The following is a 14,212-nucleotide window of genomic DNA, read 5'->3' on the forward strand; positions in this document are numbered from 1 at the left end:
TGATATCCACTGATGCCCACACCCCACCTCTGCTTCTTCACTGTAAATCCCCACTCTTCCTTCTGTATCTGGAGTTGAGCCCAGTCTCTCTCCCCTTCAGCAGTGGCCCCTACACCTGTCATGATTGTTGTGAGTAACGTCTGCCGTACTGTCTTTTTTTAGGGGGGCGGGGGGGGCACAGCTCACAGCTTGTGGGATCTTAGTTCCCCAACCAGAGACTGAACCCAGGCCTCCTGCAGTGGAAGTGCTGAGTCCTAACCACCAGACCACCAGGGAAGTTCCTGCCTTACTGTCTTGACCAGCGTCATGAGTGAGTGTTTCTTTAACAGCAAGAATAGCTGTGATTTTCCATCCCTAAATTATATATCCTTACAATGCTGACATTTTCCACGTAGATCAGTGTTCCTATTTTTCTGAAGCAGCACCCTCGTGGCATGACATCATATGCGGTAAAACACACCTACGCGAGTGCACGGCTCAGTACCTTCTAGTGCTTCTGCAGAGTTGTGCCACCATGACCAGAATCCAGCTCTAGACTGTTTCCGTCAGCCCCCCCGGCCCCCAGAAAAGTTCCCTGGGGCTCATCCCCAGTCCCCTTCACTCCCATCTCCATCTCGAGCTGCCACTCATCTGTCTGAATGGGTTTGCCTTTTCAGGAAATTCCATATAAATGGAATTGAACAATATGTGGCCTTTTGTGTCCGTCTTCTTTCATTGAATGACGTTTCTTCCCCCCCCATTTATTTATTTAAATGTTATGGAGTGTGGTCGATTTACAGTGTTGTGTTAGTTTCAGGTGTACAGCAAAGCGAATCAGTTATACATATACATATATTCATTCCTTTCCAGATTCTTTTCCCACATAGGTTATCACAGAATACTGAGTAGAGTTCCCTGTGCTACGCAGTAGGTCCTTGTTGATTATCTATCCTATATATAGTAGTGGTGTGTGTATGTTAATCCCAAGCTCCTGATTTATCCTATCCCTTCCCCCCATTTTTCCCTTTGGTAACCCTAAGTTTGTTTTCGATATCTCTAAGTCTGTTTCTGTTTTGTAAATAAGTTCATTTGTATCATTTTTTTTTTAAATTAGATTCCACATATGAGTGACATCATATGATATTTGTCTTTCTATGACTTACTTCATTTAGTATGACAATCTCTAGGTCCATCTAGGTCCATCCAGGTGCTGCAAATGACATTATTTTGTTCTTTTTTATGGCTGAGTAGTATTCCATTGTATATATGTGCCACATCTTCTTTATCCATTTCTCTGTCGATGGACATTTAGGTTGCTTCCATGCCTTGGCTATTGTAAATAGTGCTGCTATGAACGTAGGGGTGCAGGCATCTTTTCAAATTATGATTTTCTCCAGATATCTGCCCAGGAGTGGGATTGTGGGATCATATGGTAGGTCTATTTTTAGTTTTTTAAGGAACCTCCGTACTGTTCTCCATAGTGACTTTATCAGTTTGCATTTCCACCAGCAGTGCAAGAGGGCTCCCTTTTCTCCACACCCTCTCCAGCATTTGTTTGTAGACTTTCTGATGATGCCCATTCTGGCCAGTCTGAGGTGATACTTCAGTGTGGTTTTGATTTGCATCTCTCTGATAATTAGTGATGTTGAGCATCTTTTCATGTGCTTTTTGGCCATCTGTATGTCTTCTTTGGAGAAATGTCTATTTAGATCTCCTGCTCATTTTCTGACTTGGTTGTTTATTTTTTTGACATAGAGCTGTATGAGCTATCTGTGTATCTTGGAGATTAATCCCCTGTTGGTCGCTTCATTTGCAACTATTTTCTCGTATTCTGAGTTGTCTTTTTGTTTTGTTAATTTATGCTGTACAGCAAATTGATTCAGTTATACATATATTTTTTCATTTTTCTTTTCCATGATGGTTTATCTCAGGATATTGACTATAGTTCTCTGTGCTATACAGTTACCTTGTTGTTTATCCATCCTATATATAATAGTTTGCGTCTGCTAATCCCCAGCTCCCAGTCCTTGAATGATGATGTTGCTGAGGTCCGTGCATGTTGCCGTGTGGATCAGTGCTTTGTTCACTTTGCTGTTGGATAGTATTTCATTGTGTGGATGTACCACGTTTTGTTTATGTTTCTCAGCCAATGGACAGGTGGGCTGTTTACAGGTTTGGGTTATTATCAGTGATGCTGCCGTGAACATTTGTGTACTACAAGTCTCTGTGTAGACAGTGTTACTTTTTTTTTTTTTTTTTGCGGTACGCGGGCATCTCACTGTTGTGGCTTCTCCCGTTGCGGAGCACAGGCTCCGGACGCACAGGCTCAGCGGCCATGGCTCACGGGCCCAGCCGCTCCGCGGCATGTGGGATCCTCCCGGACCGGGGCACGAACCCATGTCCCCTGCATCGGCAGGCGGACTCGCAACCACTGCGCCACCAGGGAAGCCCAGACAGTGTTACTTTTATCATCAGAAGGCAAGAAGAACAAAAGCGAAAGGCCAAAGCGGGTTCTCAGGCTGTTTCTGGAGTGCGTCTCCTTTTACCAGAATGGGAGCTCTGCCACAAGTGGGGCTGAAGTTCTAAAATAAGGAGAGAATGAAGTGGGCTCCTGCGCAGTCTTTGACCCTGACCCTGACCCGGGCACAGCCCGAGAAGGACACACTGGGGCAATGGCTCCTGTCCTCTGGAACCTGCTTGTATTTCTGCGGGAATTTTTATTAAAAACAGTTGATGTTTTCTTCATTTGCTGCTTTTGAACTCAAGGACTTTTAAAGGGGGGAACGGATATCTGGGTGGAGACAAGATGTCACGTGTGTCCTGAGGCTCTGGAGAGGGAGCGGGAGAGGCCACAACAGTGAGAGGCCCGCGTACCGCCAAAAAAAAAAAAAAAACAAAAAAAAACCCAGATGGTTTGCCTTGGAGTGGCACCGAGTGGCACCGGAGAAGGAGTGCAGCCCAGGTGGTTGAGTTGTTGAGATTTAGCATGTCATGTGTTCAGGTGGGGTCCTTCCCCAGGATGCAAAGGTCATGTCCTGCTACGAAGGGAAAAGGATCACAGAGCCACATACGAGAGGATCTAGTCCTGCAGGCCAGAGAGAGAGTTGGGAACAGCTCAAGAAAAGAGGCGAGAAGTAATTATGAAATGCAAGACAGGGTTCCCTGTTTACAGAGAAGAGGCGAGAGGCAGACAGAGCGCAGCGCTGGGGGACAGTGTTTAGTACCAGTGGATGTACGCGGTTTTAAAGCATTTGGGACAGTTTGGGGTAATGGGTATTGCCGATGACTCTGTGTTACTCATCACACCTACAGCAGGTTCTCCTCCGGAAGTTCTCATCACAGCCCTGGTTACTTTCTGTGCATCTAAGGATCCAGGTGACTTCCTTGGATGGTCACGACGCAGGCAGCCCTGCCTCTCTGACACTCACTGGTTGTCCTCCTGGCTCTGTGCGCCCCCCTCTGCTCCTCTTTGCCTACTACCCATGGGACACACAGTCTGAACCCCTCTCTCTACTTTTCCTTCTACATTTTTTCTTTGGAAGGTTCCACTTGGCTTGGGTCGAACCTGTCATTTCTAGGTGCGCGACTGTGTTCCTTAACGTCAACTCTCTTGCTTTCCTAAGTCCACTGCCATGACGGTAACATTGGTAGCAGTGGGGATCTAGCCCTCCTCGCCAAGAATCAATCCTGGGAGGTGGGCAGTTATAGGATTGATTTCTTTTCCTTAAAAAGAGATCGAGGTGGGACAGTTCCATGCCTGCCCAACGTCACAGTCGTCAAGTGGTAGGGCCAGAGCAGGTAGAGACCCCTGACCCGGCACAGTCCTGGGGCACGGAGGGGGTGGCGCTCGTGAGTCAGCGACGGAGTCTAAGGAAATTCTGTGATCGACGTGCGAACTAAGACCAAGGCGGGTGGTGGTAACTCCCAGCGGGCTCTGTGGTCTTTGTGCAAAACCAGGGATTTGGGGTTTGACTGACTGACTGAAGTACAGTTGATTTACAGTGTTGTGTTAGTTTCAGGTGTACAGCAAAGTGAGTCAGTTATATATATTCTTTTTCTTTTTATTGGGGTGTAGTTGCTTTACAATGTTGTGTTAGTTTCTTTTTCAAATTTTTTTCCCTTGGACCTAGGAGTTTAAGAACATAAGAGCTGGTGAGGAGTTTTTTGGTTTTTTTTTTTTTGCGGTACGCGGGCCTCTCACTGTTGTGGCCTCTCCCGTTGTGGAGCACAGGCTCCGGACGCGCAGGCGCAGCGGCCATGGCTCACGGGCCCAGCCGCTCCGCGGCATGTGGGATCTTCCCGGACTGGGGCACGAACCCGTGTCCCCTGCATCGGCAGGCGGACTCTCAACCACTGCGCCACCAAGGAAGCCCTGGTGAGGAGTTTTTAACGCTTTCTAAATGCCTTATGTCTGCAATGTTTTTAAAAAGGCACTGAGCTCTTGAATTTGAGATGCAGCTACAGTTGAGGGTAAAGGGCTTCTGTTGAATGATGACTTGCAAAAATACGTTCTTCGGCATAGGACTTACAGCTTACTTTACGGGCCGAATATCTGTCTATTTAGCCTCATAGCCTCGTATTACGTCTTGCCCTGAGCTCAATTAAAAGTTACGGCAGTTAATACTGAATCGTGGCATATTGGTACTAGGTTAACATTTCCAAAAATTATTTTTCAGAAAGGAACTCAGTGTGAACTAATAAGCAATTCATAGTCGTGTTTATTCTGAAGCTTTTATTTTGGAGTCTTCCATCGCCGAATGACACATTTAATTTTTACAACAGGTATTAGAAATTGAGATTCATTTTAAAATTTCTACCGTTTCAGCGTAAAATTGTAGATGATGTTCCAAACCATCGTCAAAAAATGCAGAGCAAACTTTTCTGTATATAAACTGTACATAATACAAGGCACTATACATTCGGGGGCGATATTAAGGTAGAAAGGTGGATTTGCACAGATTCTTAAGAGCCTGTGCCTGGAAGTATAAATTCTTTGTTCATCTTAGCACCGGAAGCAGCACTCAGAACGAGTCCGACTTAACGCTGAAGGAGGCGCCTCTGAACGTGGGTGAAGGTATGCGTTGGTGGCAGAACTAATTCAACAGAAGCAACTACCTTTTAATATTATTTTGACACCAAAAAAAAAAACCCCTTAAAAGTGAATGAATACATATTGCTTTGTTAAATACATATTTGATTTATACGGTGTTTATATAAATATATATATATTTAGAATCCACAAACTATCAAAATAACAATTTATAAAGGGAACCGCTTAAAAAGTAATAATAATAACAGGCAGCGCTTAGCAGGACCAGGAGGGCAGTGCCGTGGCCTTTGCTGAGGACCCCCTGCGTGAGCGCGCGTGGAGATGCGGATGCCTTATAAACATCGTCTGCTCAATCGTGGAAGGTGTGTTTCCAGAGAGTTTTCTGGAACATTTACAAAATACACAACTCCCAAACAAGCAGGAGAGCTGATCGCTTCAGGTTTCGAAAACGCAGATGTAAAAATATTTTTTAAAGGACTAGCCATACCCCGCTTCCAAAAACAAAACACATCCATTTTCCTGGTCCAGCAGTATTGAAAGTGACAACAGAGGTTCCTCCAGCATCTCATGACTCAGAACAGACCTTTTGCTTTCTTCAGGTTCACCTGCTTCCAGGCAGGCAGTGCATTGTATTCGTCTCGGGTCATGTCTAGTGCAAACTGGAAGGAGGGAAAGAAACGCCCTGAGTGAAAGGACCCTCCGACAAGCCACGCATGCTGTGTTCAAATGCTGTCCCACCCGAAGAAGCGCTTACCTCGAAATCCTCGTCGGTGAGGTAAATCTCCAGCTTCAGAGGGTCCACGCCCTCGGGCAGGGGCCTGGCTAGGAGGTCGGCCAGCGGGTAGATGGTTTTGCACAGCTTGGCTAAGACATCCTCCACCAGGGTGATCTGATTTGAAACTTCCGTGTCCTGGAGAAGAGGAGGGGGCAGAGAGGGGGACCTCCATGTCCCACATCTGAACACGTTTCATCATGTGCCTGAAAATATGCCCCCCTGGCCCATCCGCACTGCAGCCTAGAGACCCCGCTCAGGGAGATGAGGCTCTGAGAGGCCATCTCACCCTGCACGGCGTTTCAGTACATCAGGAAAAAGTTTAGGGACTGTCACACGAGTGAATTATGCAGAAGACGGCTAAATGTGAAGCTGAAACGCTGGAAGCGTGCAAATAATGGAACTTGCTTACAAATATTTAAAACCAGTTAACCTTAAAAGGAATTACCCCTCTCCACCTCCTCAGACCCCATCTCTTCATCCTCAGTAGAAAAAGGAGGTAAGAAAATGCATCTAGAATAAGCTGGGGCTGAACTGAGGTCTTTCTTTTTTGCTTTTAAACCACTGTGCGCATTTCATCTGAACAGGTTATTCCGGGTGAACGATCTTCCTCTGTTAAACCTGGGACCCCGCAGCGGGCTACCTCCTTTGGGTGGAGGTGTGTGTGGGGAATGATGTGAATTCAGCTGCACTCAGACCAGGGATCGGGGGCGAGTGGCGGAGGGAACGTGTCAGAGATCGGGGCGAGCTTCTCCGCGTGCCCGCGCCTCGGCTAGTTCGCCAGTGAAATGGGATAAGCAGCAGCTGGATCTTAGTGGACTGTTGTGAAAATTAAAGGCGAAGCTAAGTGCGGTGTTCGGAGCAGTGCCTGGCACAGAGCGGCCCTCAGTGAATTCTCATCACGACTTGCCCGACGGCAGACTGGCCGATGGCCTGCAGGCTGTACAGGACTCCCCAGAGCCCCCCGGCCAGCCCCCGGGGGTCTGCAGGGCACACGGGACGATGGCAGTGATTCATGTAATTGAACTCGGACCGCAGCAACGGGGCTCGTAACCCCTAGAGCTCGGAGGTGTCCTGGGTCACACGTTCATCATGGATAGAGCCACCTTGCCATGCCTGTCGGCTCCCAGGCGGCCTGAGCCCCCATCTGTGCAGGTCAAGTCCACGGGGCTCCAGGGAGTGAGCTTAGGGTCACCAGCAGAGATGAAGCAGGCCCTCTCCGTGGTCGAGAAGCGGCACACGTTTGCTGTTTGTTTAAACTTATCCAGACCTCCTGTCAAATACCCCTCCACGTCATCTCTGCCAGGGAAGTGGCCCTCCTCCTACACAGTGAGAAAGCCTGAACGGAACAAACCTGTCTCCCACGACACCAAAAACGCCCTTGGGATTGCTACTGCAAGCAGCGTTCGAAGCTCAGACACTGAGGAATTCTACATGGCGGCAGTAAGCGTCCTCTTTTCGGTGCAGTTGGAAAGGGTAACGCTCTGGCTCATAATGAGCTGCGTACCCCTCAGGACGGGCTCACCACCTCCACTCCCTGACGCAGCTGAGCAGGGACTTCCCCACGGGCTTCTCTCGCGTCCCCTCTGACCCAAGGTTAGGGTCTGAGACCCGGGGCGCTTTTGCGGTGCCTTACGTGGACTTGGAGAAGCAGCGGATCTTCAGCTAACAGGAGGAAGGGACCGCTGCTCCCAATGAATTAAATTCACCTTTGCGTTCAAGTGTTTGAACTAAGCCGTGTGCAGACTACCAAAATACTCCCACTGACTTCTCCTCAGGCCCTTCCTCTTCCTGAGCTGATTCTGCGGAGACTGGTGAACGTGTTGTGACCAAGGAAGCGTGTTCCCACGTGAAATGCAACTGGCTGCTTCTCCCAGGTGAGGTCCTCCCACAGTCCGAAAGGCAGGGGGCCCCCTGGACAGGGAAGGGGCGTGCTCACCATTTCTGTGATTTCTGCAATGTCTTCTCTGTGCTCCCAGCTGGGAAACATGTTGGTGAATGTCAGGGGCTCCAGACCGGCATGGATGAGGTAAGACTTGGGGGGCGGCTTCTTGAGGTTTTTTCCTGCGGTCACACAGAAGGCAGATGTCACAGAGCCAGCGTGGCCCCGATGGCCCTGGCTTTTCCCCTGTAATTTTTGCCCTGTTTGCATCTCTTAAGGGTTAAAATGGAAGTTATGAGTTTATAGCCCCTCCCCGCCATGATGTTTACCAAAAATGTTAATTTCATGCATGTGACTGTGCATGAAATTGCATGGGATCGACCTGACTTTGAACTTCCTGAACCCAACAGAACACTTCTGGGTCCCTGGATGGGAGAAGAGCAAGCCTCTCTCTGTGGCGTCTGGGTGGGACCGTCCCTCCTGGACTCACCTGTGAAGCATTCCTCTGATTGCCTAACCCAGCCTTGAGTTCGGTGTGAATTACCAGCTAATGGCAGCATTTTAGAAGCTACTGTAGCTTAAACATTTGGTGGGAAGTTTATTAAGTTATTGTTTATGAAAGAGCTTTCCAAGAGAAAATCAGCTGTATATATTCAGTAATACTAATCAATGAAATCTTAAAAATTCAGGTAAGACATTAATCACTGGCACCTTCATTTTATATAAGAGAACAGACGTTTCAGGTGGATGGTATAGTAGAAAAGCCATGAATTGACTACAGATCTTTCTTTTTAGGTAAAACACTAAACAGAGTAACAGATGACAGAAAGGTTGCCATTGGCCTTCCAGCCCGCTTGGGGGTGCTCTCTACTCTCCGACGGGGCTGACACTGGGTGTGGACAGTGCGCGGATGGGGCCTGGTGTCCCCCAGCATGATCGATCCTCAGTGCAGAAGGGTTTTAACCAGGCCAGGCATCCCACAACTCAGCCGTTAACCTCGAGGGTGACAGGTTAGTCGGCCTCATAATATAAAAGAGAAAAATGATATTCACTAGTTTGTTGAAGGGGGGGGCATATAGGGGGAGTGGGTTAAAAGGTACAAACTATTAGGTATAAAATCTGCCACCAGGGTATATTGTACAACACGGGGAGTATAGGCCAATATTCTATAATAACTATAAATGGGGTACAGCCTTTAAAAACTGTGAATCTATATGGTATACCTGTAACATACAGTATTCCACATCAACTCTACTTCAGTTTAAAAAAGAGAGAAAAATGAAATCTCATTCACGGTGGCAGCTGAGAATGTACTAATCTCAAAAGTAACAAGCCTCAAAAGAGCTCAAGGGAAAGCAGTCGGCTTCAGGGCTGTCTGCCGGCTCTGTCCAGGCTGCTGGCACCCGTGGAAAGGGAAGCGTGTATCCGGGCCCCCCCGCCGCCGCGGCCTCACCTCGGCAGTACTGCAGCACCGTCTCCATGGCGCTCTTCCGGTCCGAGGCCCAGCGGATGCGGGCGGAGCCGGTGATCTTGTTCTCCACGGGCCACCAGCCCTGCCAGAGGTACACCTCGTGGTGATTGTCAACAAGGAAAAGTGCTGCGAGGGCGGAGCAGAGCAGACGTCTCGTCAGGGGCTCTGTCCCACACCGAACCGACGCCTCCCTCCCTGCCGCCTCGGTCAGTGCGAGAATCCGCTTGGCAGGTAAACTCGGGGCCGCAGGGAGGGTGCCCCTGATGTCTTGGCCCTTTGAACGGTGAAGCAGGAGATGCCTCGAGGCAGAGAGATGGCGTTGATGAGGGGGGCTCTTTCCTCCCTCTCCCCCCATTCCTTCCCCCTTTGCCCCTCCTGCAGCTGCCCTCTGGGGCCTGGCCGGTTGCGAAGAGTGGGACAGATGACATCACGCTGGCCCTCGGGTCATCGGTGGTCATGCCCCACGTAGGACTGCTTGGCAGGCCATCTAAGTCCATGGTTCTTTCAGGGAGGAATGGGCTTTGGAAATCAAGTGTTGCTCCCTCTTCCCTTCAGCAGACCCTCAGCCTGACTCTTCCACGTGGTCAAGGGCTCTCACACCCGCCAGCCCAGCTCGCCTGAGTCCTTTCCTAGCCTGCATCTCAGAATTCTGTGATAATCACATGCCTGAAAAGCCCGGCGGAGGCTGCCCCCCCGAGCCGCAGGACGGAGAGGTGGGTAGCAGCCCCTTTTCAGACACTGGCTGATAGTTCCCCAGTATGACCCTGTGACCACGTGCACCGTCGAGGTTTTAAGGTGGTGACCGCGGCTGCCAGGGTCCGGGAAGTTCCTGGTGCCGCTCCAGGCTCTTGTATTATGAGAGCAGAGATGACGTGAGGCCAGGGCGGCCGACCTCAGCCTCAACTGTCTCTACCGCCTGGTCTCTGTGACTGTCCCACGACAAGAGCGTACAGCTTCTGCCTCGAGGTGGCAGTCACGTGGATACAGCCCTGACCTTGGAATCAGAAGACATGGGCCTTGGCCCTGCTGTGCAGCATGGCAGACACTGCTCTTTGGCTCACTCCACAGATACTCCCAACCCCCTGCTCCTTGGACTCTTGCAAGGTTCCCTTGCAGCTGGGGTGTGGCCATGGGACAGAGCTCTGGCCAGGGGGATGTAAACGGAAGTCTGCTGGGGGCTTCTGGGAAAGCTTTTGCTTTATCTGGTAAGAGAGAGACATGGCCATCATTATTGCCCTTTTCTCTACTCTTCCTTCTGCTTTGAACAGAAACATGATGGCTGGAGCAGGGGCAGCTACATGGAGACCATGAAGCAGCAAGCTGGAGGGAAGGCTGAGAGAACAGCAGAGACTCATGCCTGACACAGCTGCACTCAACCTACTCTTAACTGACGAATTTGGGTGAGTTGAGTAACTGAGGATCAGTTTTTTACACTATAATATGTGATTGATGTCAACTTCCTTTGGGGGGGAGGTGTGAGGATTAAATGAGATAATATAAAGATTAAGTGAGATAATATTAAGTGTACTTGGCAAATTAAAAACTGCTTACTAGATGCAAAAGTAAAAAGCCTTTTGGAAGGCGTGCCTTCTGCTGGCTCAGCACGACTACCCCCTTCTGTGGGCCATACCTGGTTGCGGGGCGCTGTACAGGTCTTCCTGCAGGAAGGGCATAGAATTGACCACAGAGGGGTCTCGGGCTGGATACATGAACTCGGTGGCTGAGAAGTCGCCAGAGGAGCTACTGAGGATGAACAGGCGGGGTGTGAAGTTAAAATTTCCAGGATCTTTGAAAGAAAAGAGAACAAAAGCTAAAGACAAAATAGGCACCGAAGTAAATTCCAGGTGGATTGGAGAATTAACGTTTGTTAGACGTGAAATGATCAAAGCATTGTAAGGTGTAAAAAGAGGTGAGGTTTATCTGAGCTTGGAGGTGGGGAAGGCCTTTTTAATCATAATTACGAAAGAAGTATAATTCAAGGAGAAGAGATTTATGCATTAACAACATAAAAATGAAAAATCACATTATACAAAAAGCACCCCCAACCAAAGAAAACTAAAAGGGAAGTGACAAAATGGGAAATATGGAAACCTGTTAATATCCTTAGTAGTCTATAAAGGAAGATAATAATGAAACAATACATATCTAAAAAACGTGAAGGCACAAAGAAAACATTCACCTAAACGGAAGTACAAATGGCTAAAAAATACATACAGAAAGCATTTAACATTCTAATTTAAAACATTAGGTTATAACAGTGTTTAGATAGTAATTTCTACCATCAATCTTGGCAAACAGGAAAAAGTAATAAACTGTATGATTGTGCCGTGAAACGTACACATCTGTAAATTGCTGGTGAGAGTGGAATTTGGTGCCAGTGTTCTGGGGACATTTGCTGATCTGTAACTGTAAGGCTTTTATACTAACTTCAGCAAAGGAGATCCATGTCTAGGAATTTACCTTAACTAGAAATGAATGCAGATGATGCTTTTGAAAATTATTTGTAACTTTATTATCGTTAGAGGAAAACTGGAAAGAACTCAGCTCTCCAACTATAGGACACAGGCTAAGTAGAGAGTCGCAGATATACTCATGAAATACCCTGCAGGCATTAAAAGTCTAAATATTAAAATAGGATTTGGGAAATGGTTCATAATAAATTAAGGGGAAAAAGCAGGTTGCAAAACAGTGTGTATAAAGAATGCTATCCAAATTTCATTTTAAAAAATAAGTATTTATTGCATAAAGAAATGTTAATTCTGGTTCCCATCTTTTGAAAGATGTCATTATAAGGATCATATTTTCTTTCTTAATTTCTTTGTACTTTCAAACATTTCCCATCATCAATATGCAGTACAGTTAACCCCTGAACAACACAGGTTTGAACTGCACACACAGGTCCACTTAATACATGGAGATTTTTCAACAAATATATTGGAAAAATTCTTTGGAGATGTGTGACACTGAAAAAAACCTGCAGACCGAATAGCCTAGAAATATTGAAAAAAGTAAGAAAATGTAGGTATGTCATGAATGCATCAAATATATGTAGATACTAGCCTGTCCTTACATAGGCATGAGGTGATAGTTGAAATAAAATGTGTTAGTTTTCTTACTGTTTTATAGCTTCGCTTTCAGAGAATTACATTACCGTCCAGTATGCCTCTCTCTAATTGGGGAAGCTGTGTATCAGCCTATCATCACGGGTGAGTGATTTTTATAAAAATGTAACAATGTTTCCAATACTTTAGTATGAAGAGGACTGTAACACTGCCATAAAAATTTTATAACTGTTCATTAGTGTATAGACTGGGCTGCTGTGAAGCAATTGTATCAGTGACACTAGCTGACTGTAAAGTAATCATATTGCTGCTTCTTCGTTATACCTGTATATAGGAATTTCTTTTTCACGTTATCTTTTTTTTTGTTTAACATCTTTATTGGAGTATAATTGCTTTACAATGGTGTGTTAGTTTCTGCTTTATAACAAAGTGAATCAGTTATACATATACATAGAGGGAAGAGATATGGGAACATACGTATATCTTTTTCACTTTTGATGTCTAGTGTTAGTAATACATATGACATCTATAGTGTTTTGTATCATCTAAGAGAATATTGATGTAGGTACTGACAAATGATTCATTTCGTAAACAGATGATGTAAATTTACGGTATCGATAAATATGATACAGTAAATGTAATTTCTCTTCCTTATGATTGTCTTAATAACATCTTCTTTTCTCCAGCGTACTTTATGGTAAGAATTACAGTATTTAATACATATAACCTACAAACTGTGTGTTAACTCTCTGTGTTCTCGGTAAGGTTCTTGGTCAGCAGTGGGCTGTGAGTAGAGAAGTTTGGTGGGAGTTACAAGTTACATGTGGATTTTCGGCTGTGTGTGTGTGTGTGTGTGCATGCGAGGTTGGCCCTTAACCCCCATGTTGTTCAAGGGTCAACTGTACTTTAAAAACCTAGGTAAAAGTTTGTAAAAGCTGAGAGGCAGTACGGTGGTGTGGTCATGAGGACATCCCACTGTTATCCAACCCGGGCAAGCTGGTTAACCACCCCAGGCCTCAGTTTCCCCATCGGGGACCAGGGCAGCTTGTTGGGTTGTGAGCACTGAGTGAGGGAACATCCAGCAGGTGTTTAGACAGGGCCTGGCTCGCCTTTTTCTGACGTTATTCTGCACGTATGTCGACCTGTATCTTGTGTATTTAAACACAAGACCGACCCACTCTCTCACTTAAACCCCACTATTTCCCTGCACCCCAGATGCCGGCTGCACCGAAAGCGTCTTGTTCCAGAGCTTCAGGCTGTGCTCAGCTCGCTTCCTGGAATTCTCCCCCCTCCTTCACTTCTCTCCAAGCCACCAAGGCTACACCTCCAAGGCTCCGGTAAGTGCTGACTTCCATGGAGCCCTGTGTGATTTCTTCCTGGAGGAAGAAATCTTTCTTTTTAACTCTCCACCTCTGTCACCTGTACCTCTTTGCTGACACACACAGCTTTTCCTTGGCATCATGATCAGTCATAAGCATTATTTAGCCTCCTTGTTGGCCCCAGAGGAGTCGGCCTGGGTGTAGCTCCCGGTGTGCTGTACAGAACACGTGTGCGTAAGCGCGCACTGAGTGAGCCGGGGCGCCGGGGGTTACCTTGGAGCATGCAGTCGTAGGCCTTCCGGTCTCTCCTCCCCAGAGCGTCCCAGAATCCCAGGGGCTCCGACCCTTCGTCACACTCGTGAATTGTCACTTTGCTGCTACTGTGCAGCCCGGCCTCCAGGGGACATCTGCACAGAGAGTCCGAGAGTTTGTGTCAGGCCCAGAAGTGAGGGCGGCACAAAATTAGATCCCTGCTAAATCTGCAGGTCAGTTCACCAGCTCGCTCCTAGAACAATTCTTGTAATGAATAAAAACACGCTCTGTGGTACCTGAGTGTGTGCAGCAGGGAGGGGTCGGCTTGGCCCTTAGAGAGGAACGTCGGATTACAGAGAAGCCGTGATGAAAACAGTCAGTGTTTTGCACGTACACACTTCCCGTTCCTCGGCCCGGGGTTGGGT

At 47.3% G+C, this 14,212-nt stretch overlaps 1 protein-coding gene across 3 annotated transcripts in view; it reads right to left on the bottom strand.

Moving 5' to 3' along the window:
- Positions 1-4,702: 4,702 nt before the first annotated feature.
- Positions 4,703-14,212, bottom strand: part of SVIL (supervillin) — a 150,282-nt gene continuing 140,772 nt past the window's right edge. For all 3 annotated transcript variants that reach the window (XM_082647728.1, XM_082647727.1, XM_082647726.1), the window contains 6 exons: positions 13,809-13,942; positions 10,785-10,940; positions 9,137-9,280; positions 7,741-7,865; positions 5,784-5,939; positions 4,703-5,688 (listed from right to left, as the gene is read on the bottom strand). In XM_082647728.1, coding sequence (XP_082503854.1) covers positions 5,602-5,688; positions 5,784-5,939; positions 7,741-7,865; positions 9,137-9,280; positions 10,785-10,940; positions 13,809-13,942 — 802 coding nt within the window. In that variant the 3' untranslated portion in view covers positions 4,703-5,601. The remainder of the gene's footprint in view (positions 5,689-5,783; positions 5,940-7,740; positions 7,866-9,136; positions 9,281-10,784; positions 10,941-13,808; positions 13,943-14,212) is intronic.

Source organism: Grampus griseus (genome assembly GCF_964374135.1).
Source record: "Grampus griseus genome assembly, chromosome: 2".
In the NCBI taxonomy this organism is placed as follows: Eukaryota; Metazoa; Chordata; class Mammalia; order Artiodactyla; family Delphinidae; genus Grampus; species Grampus griseus.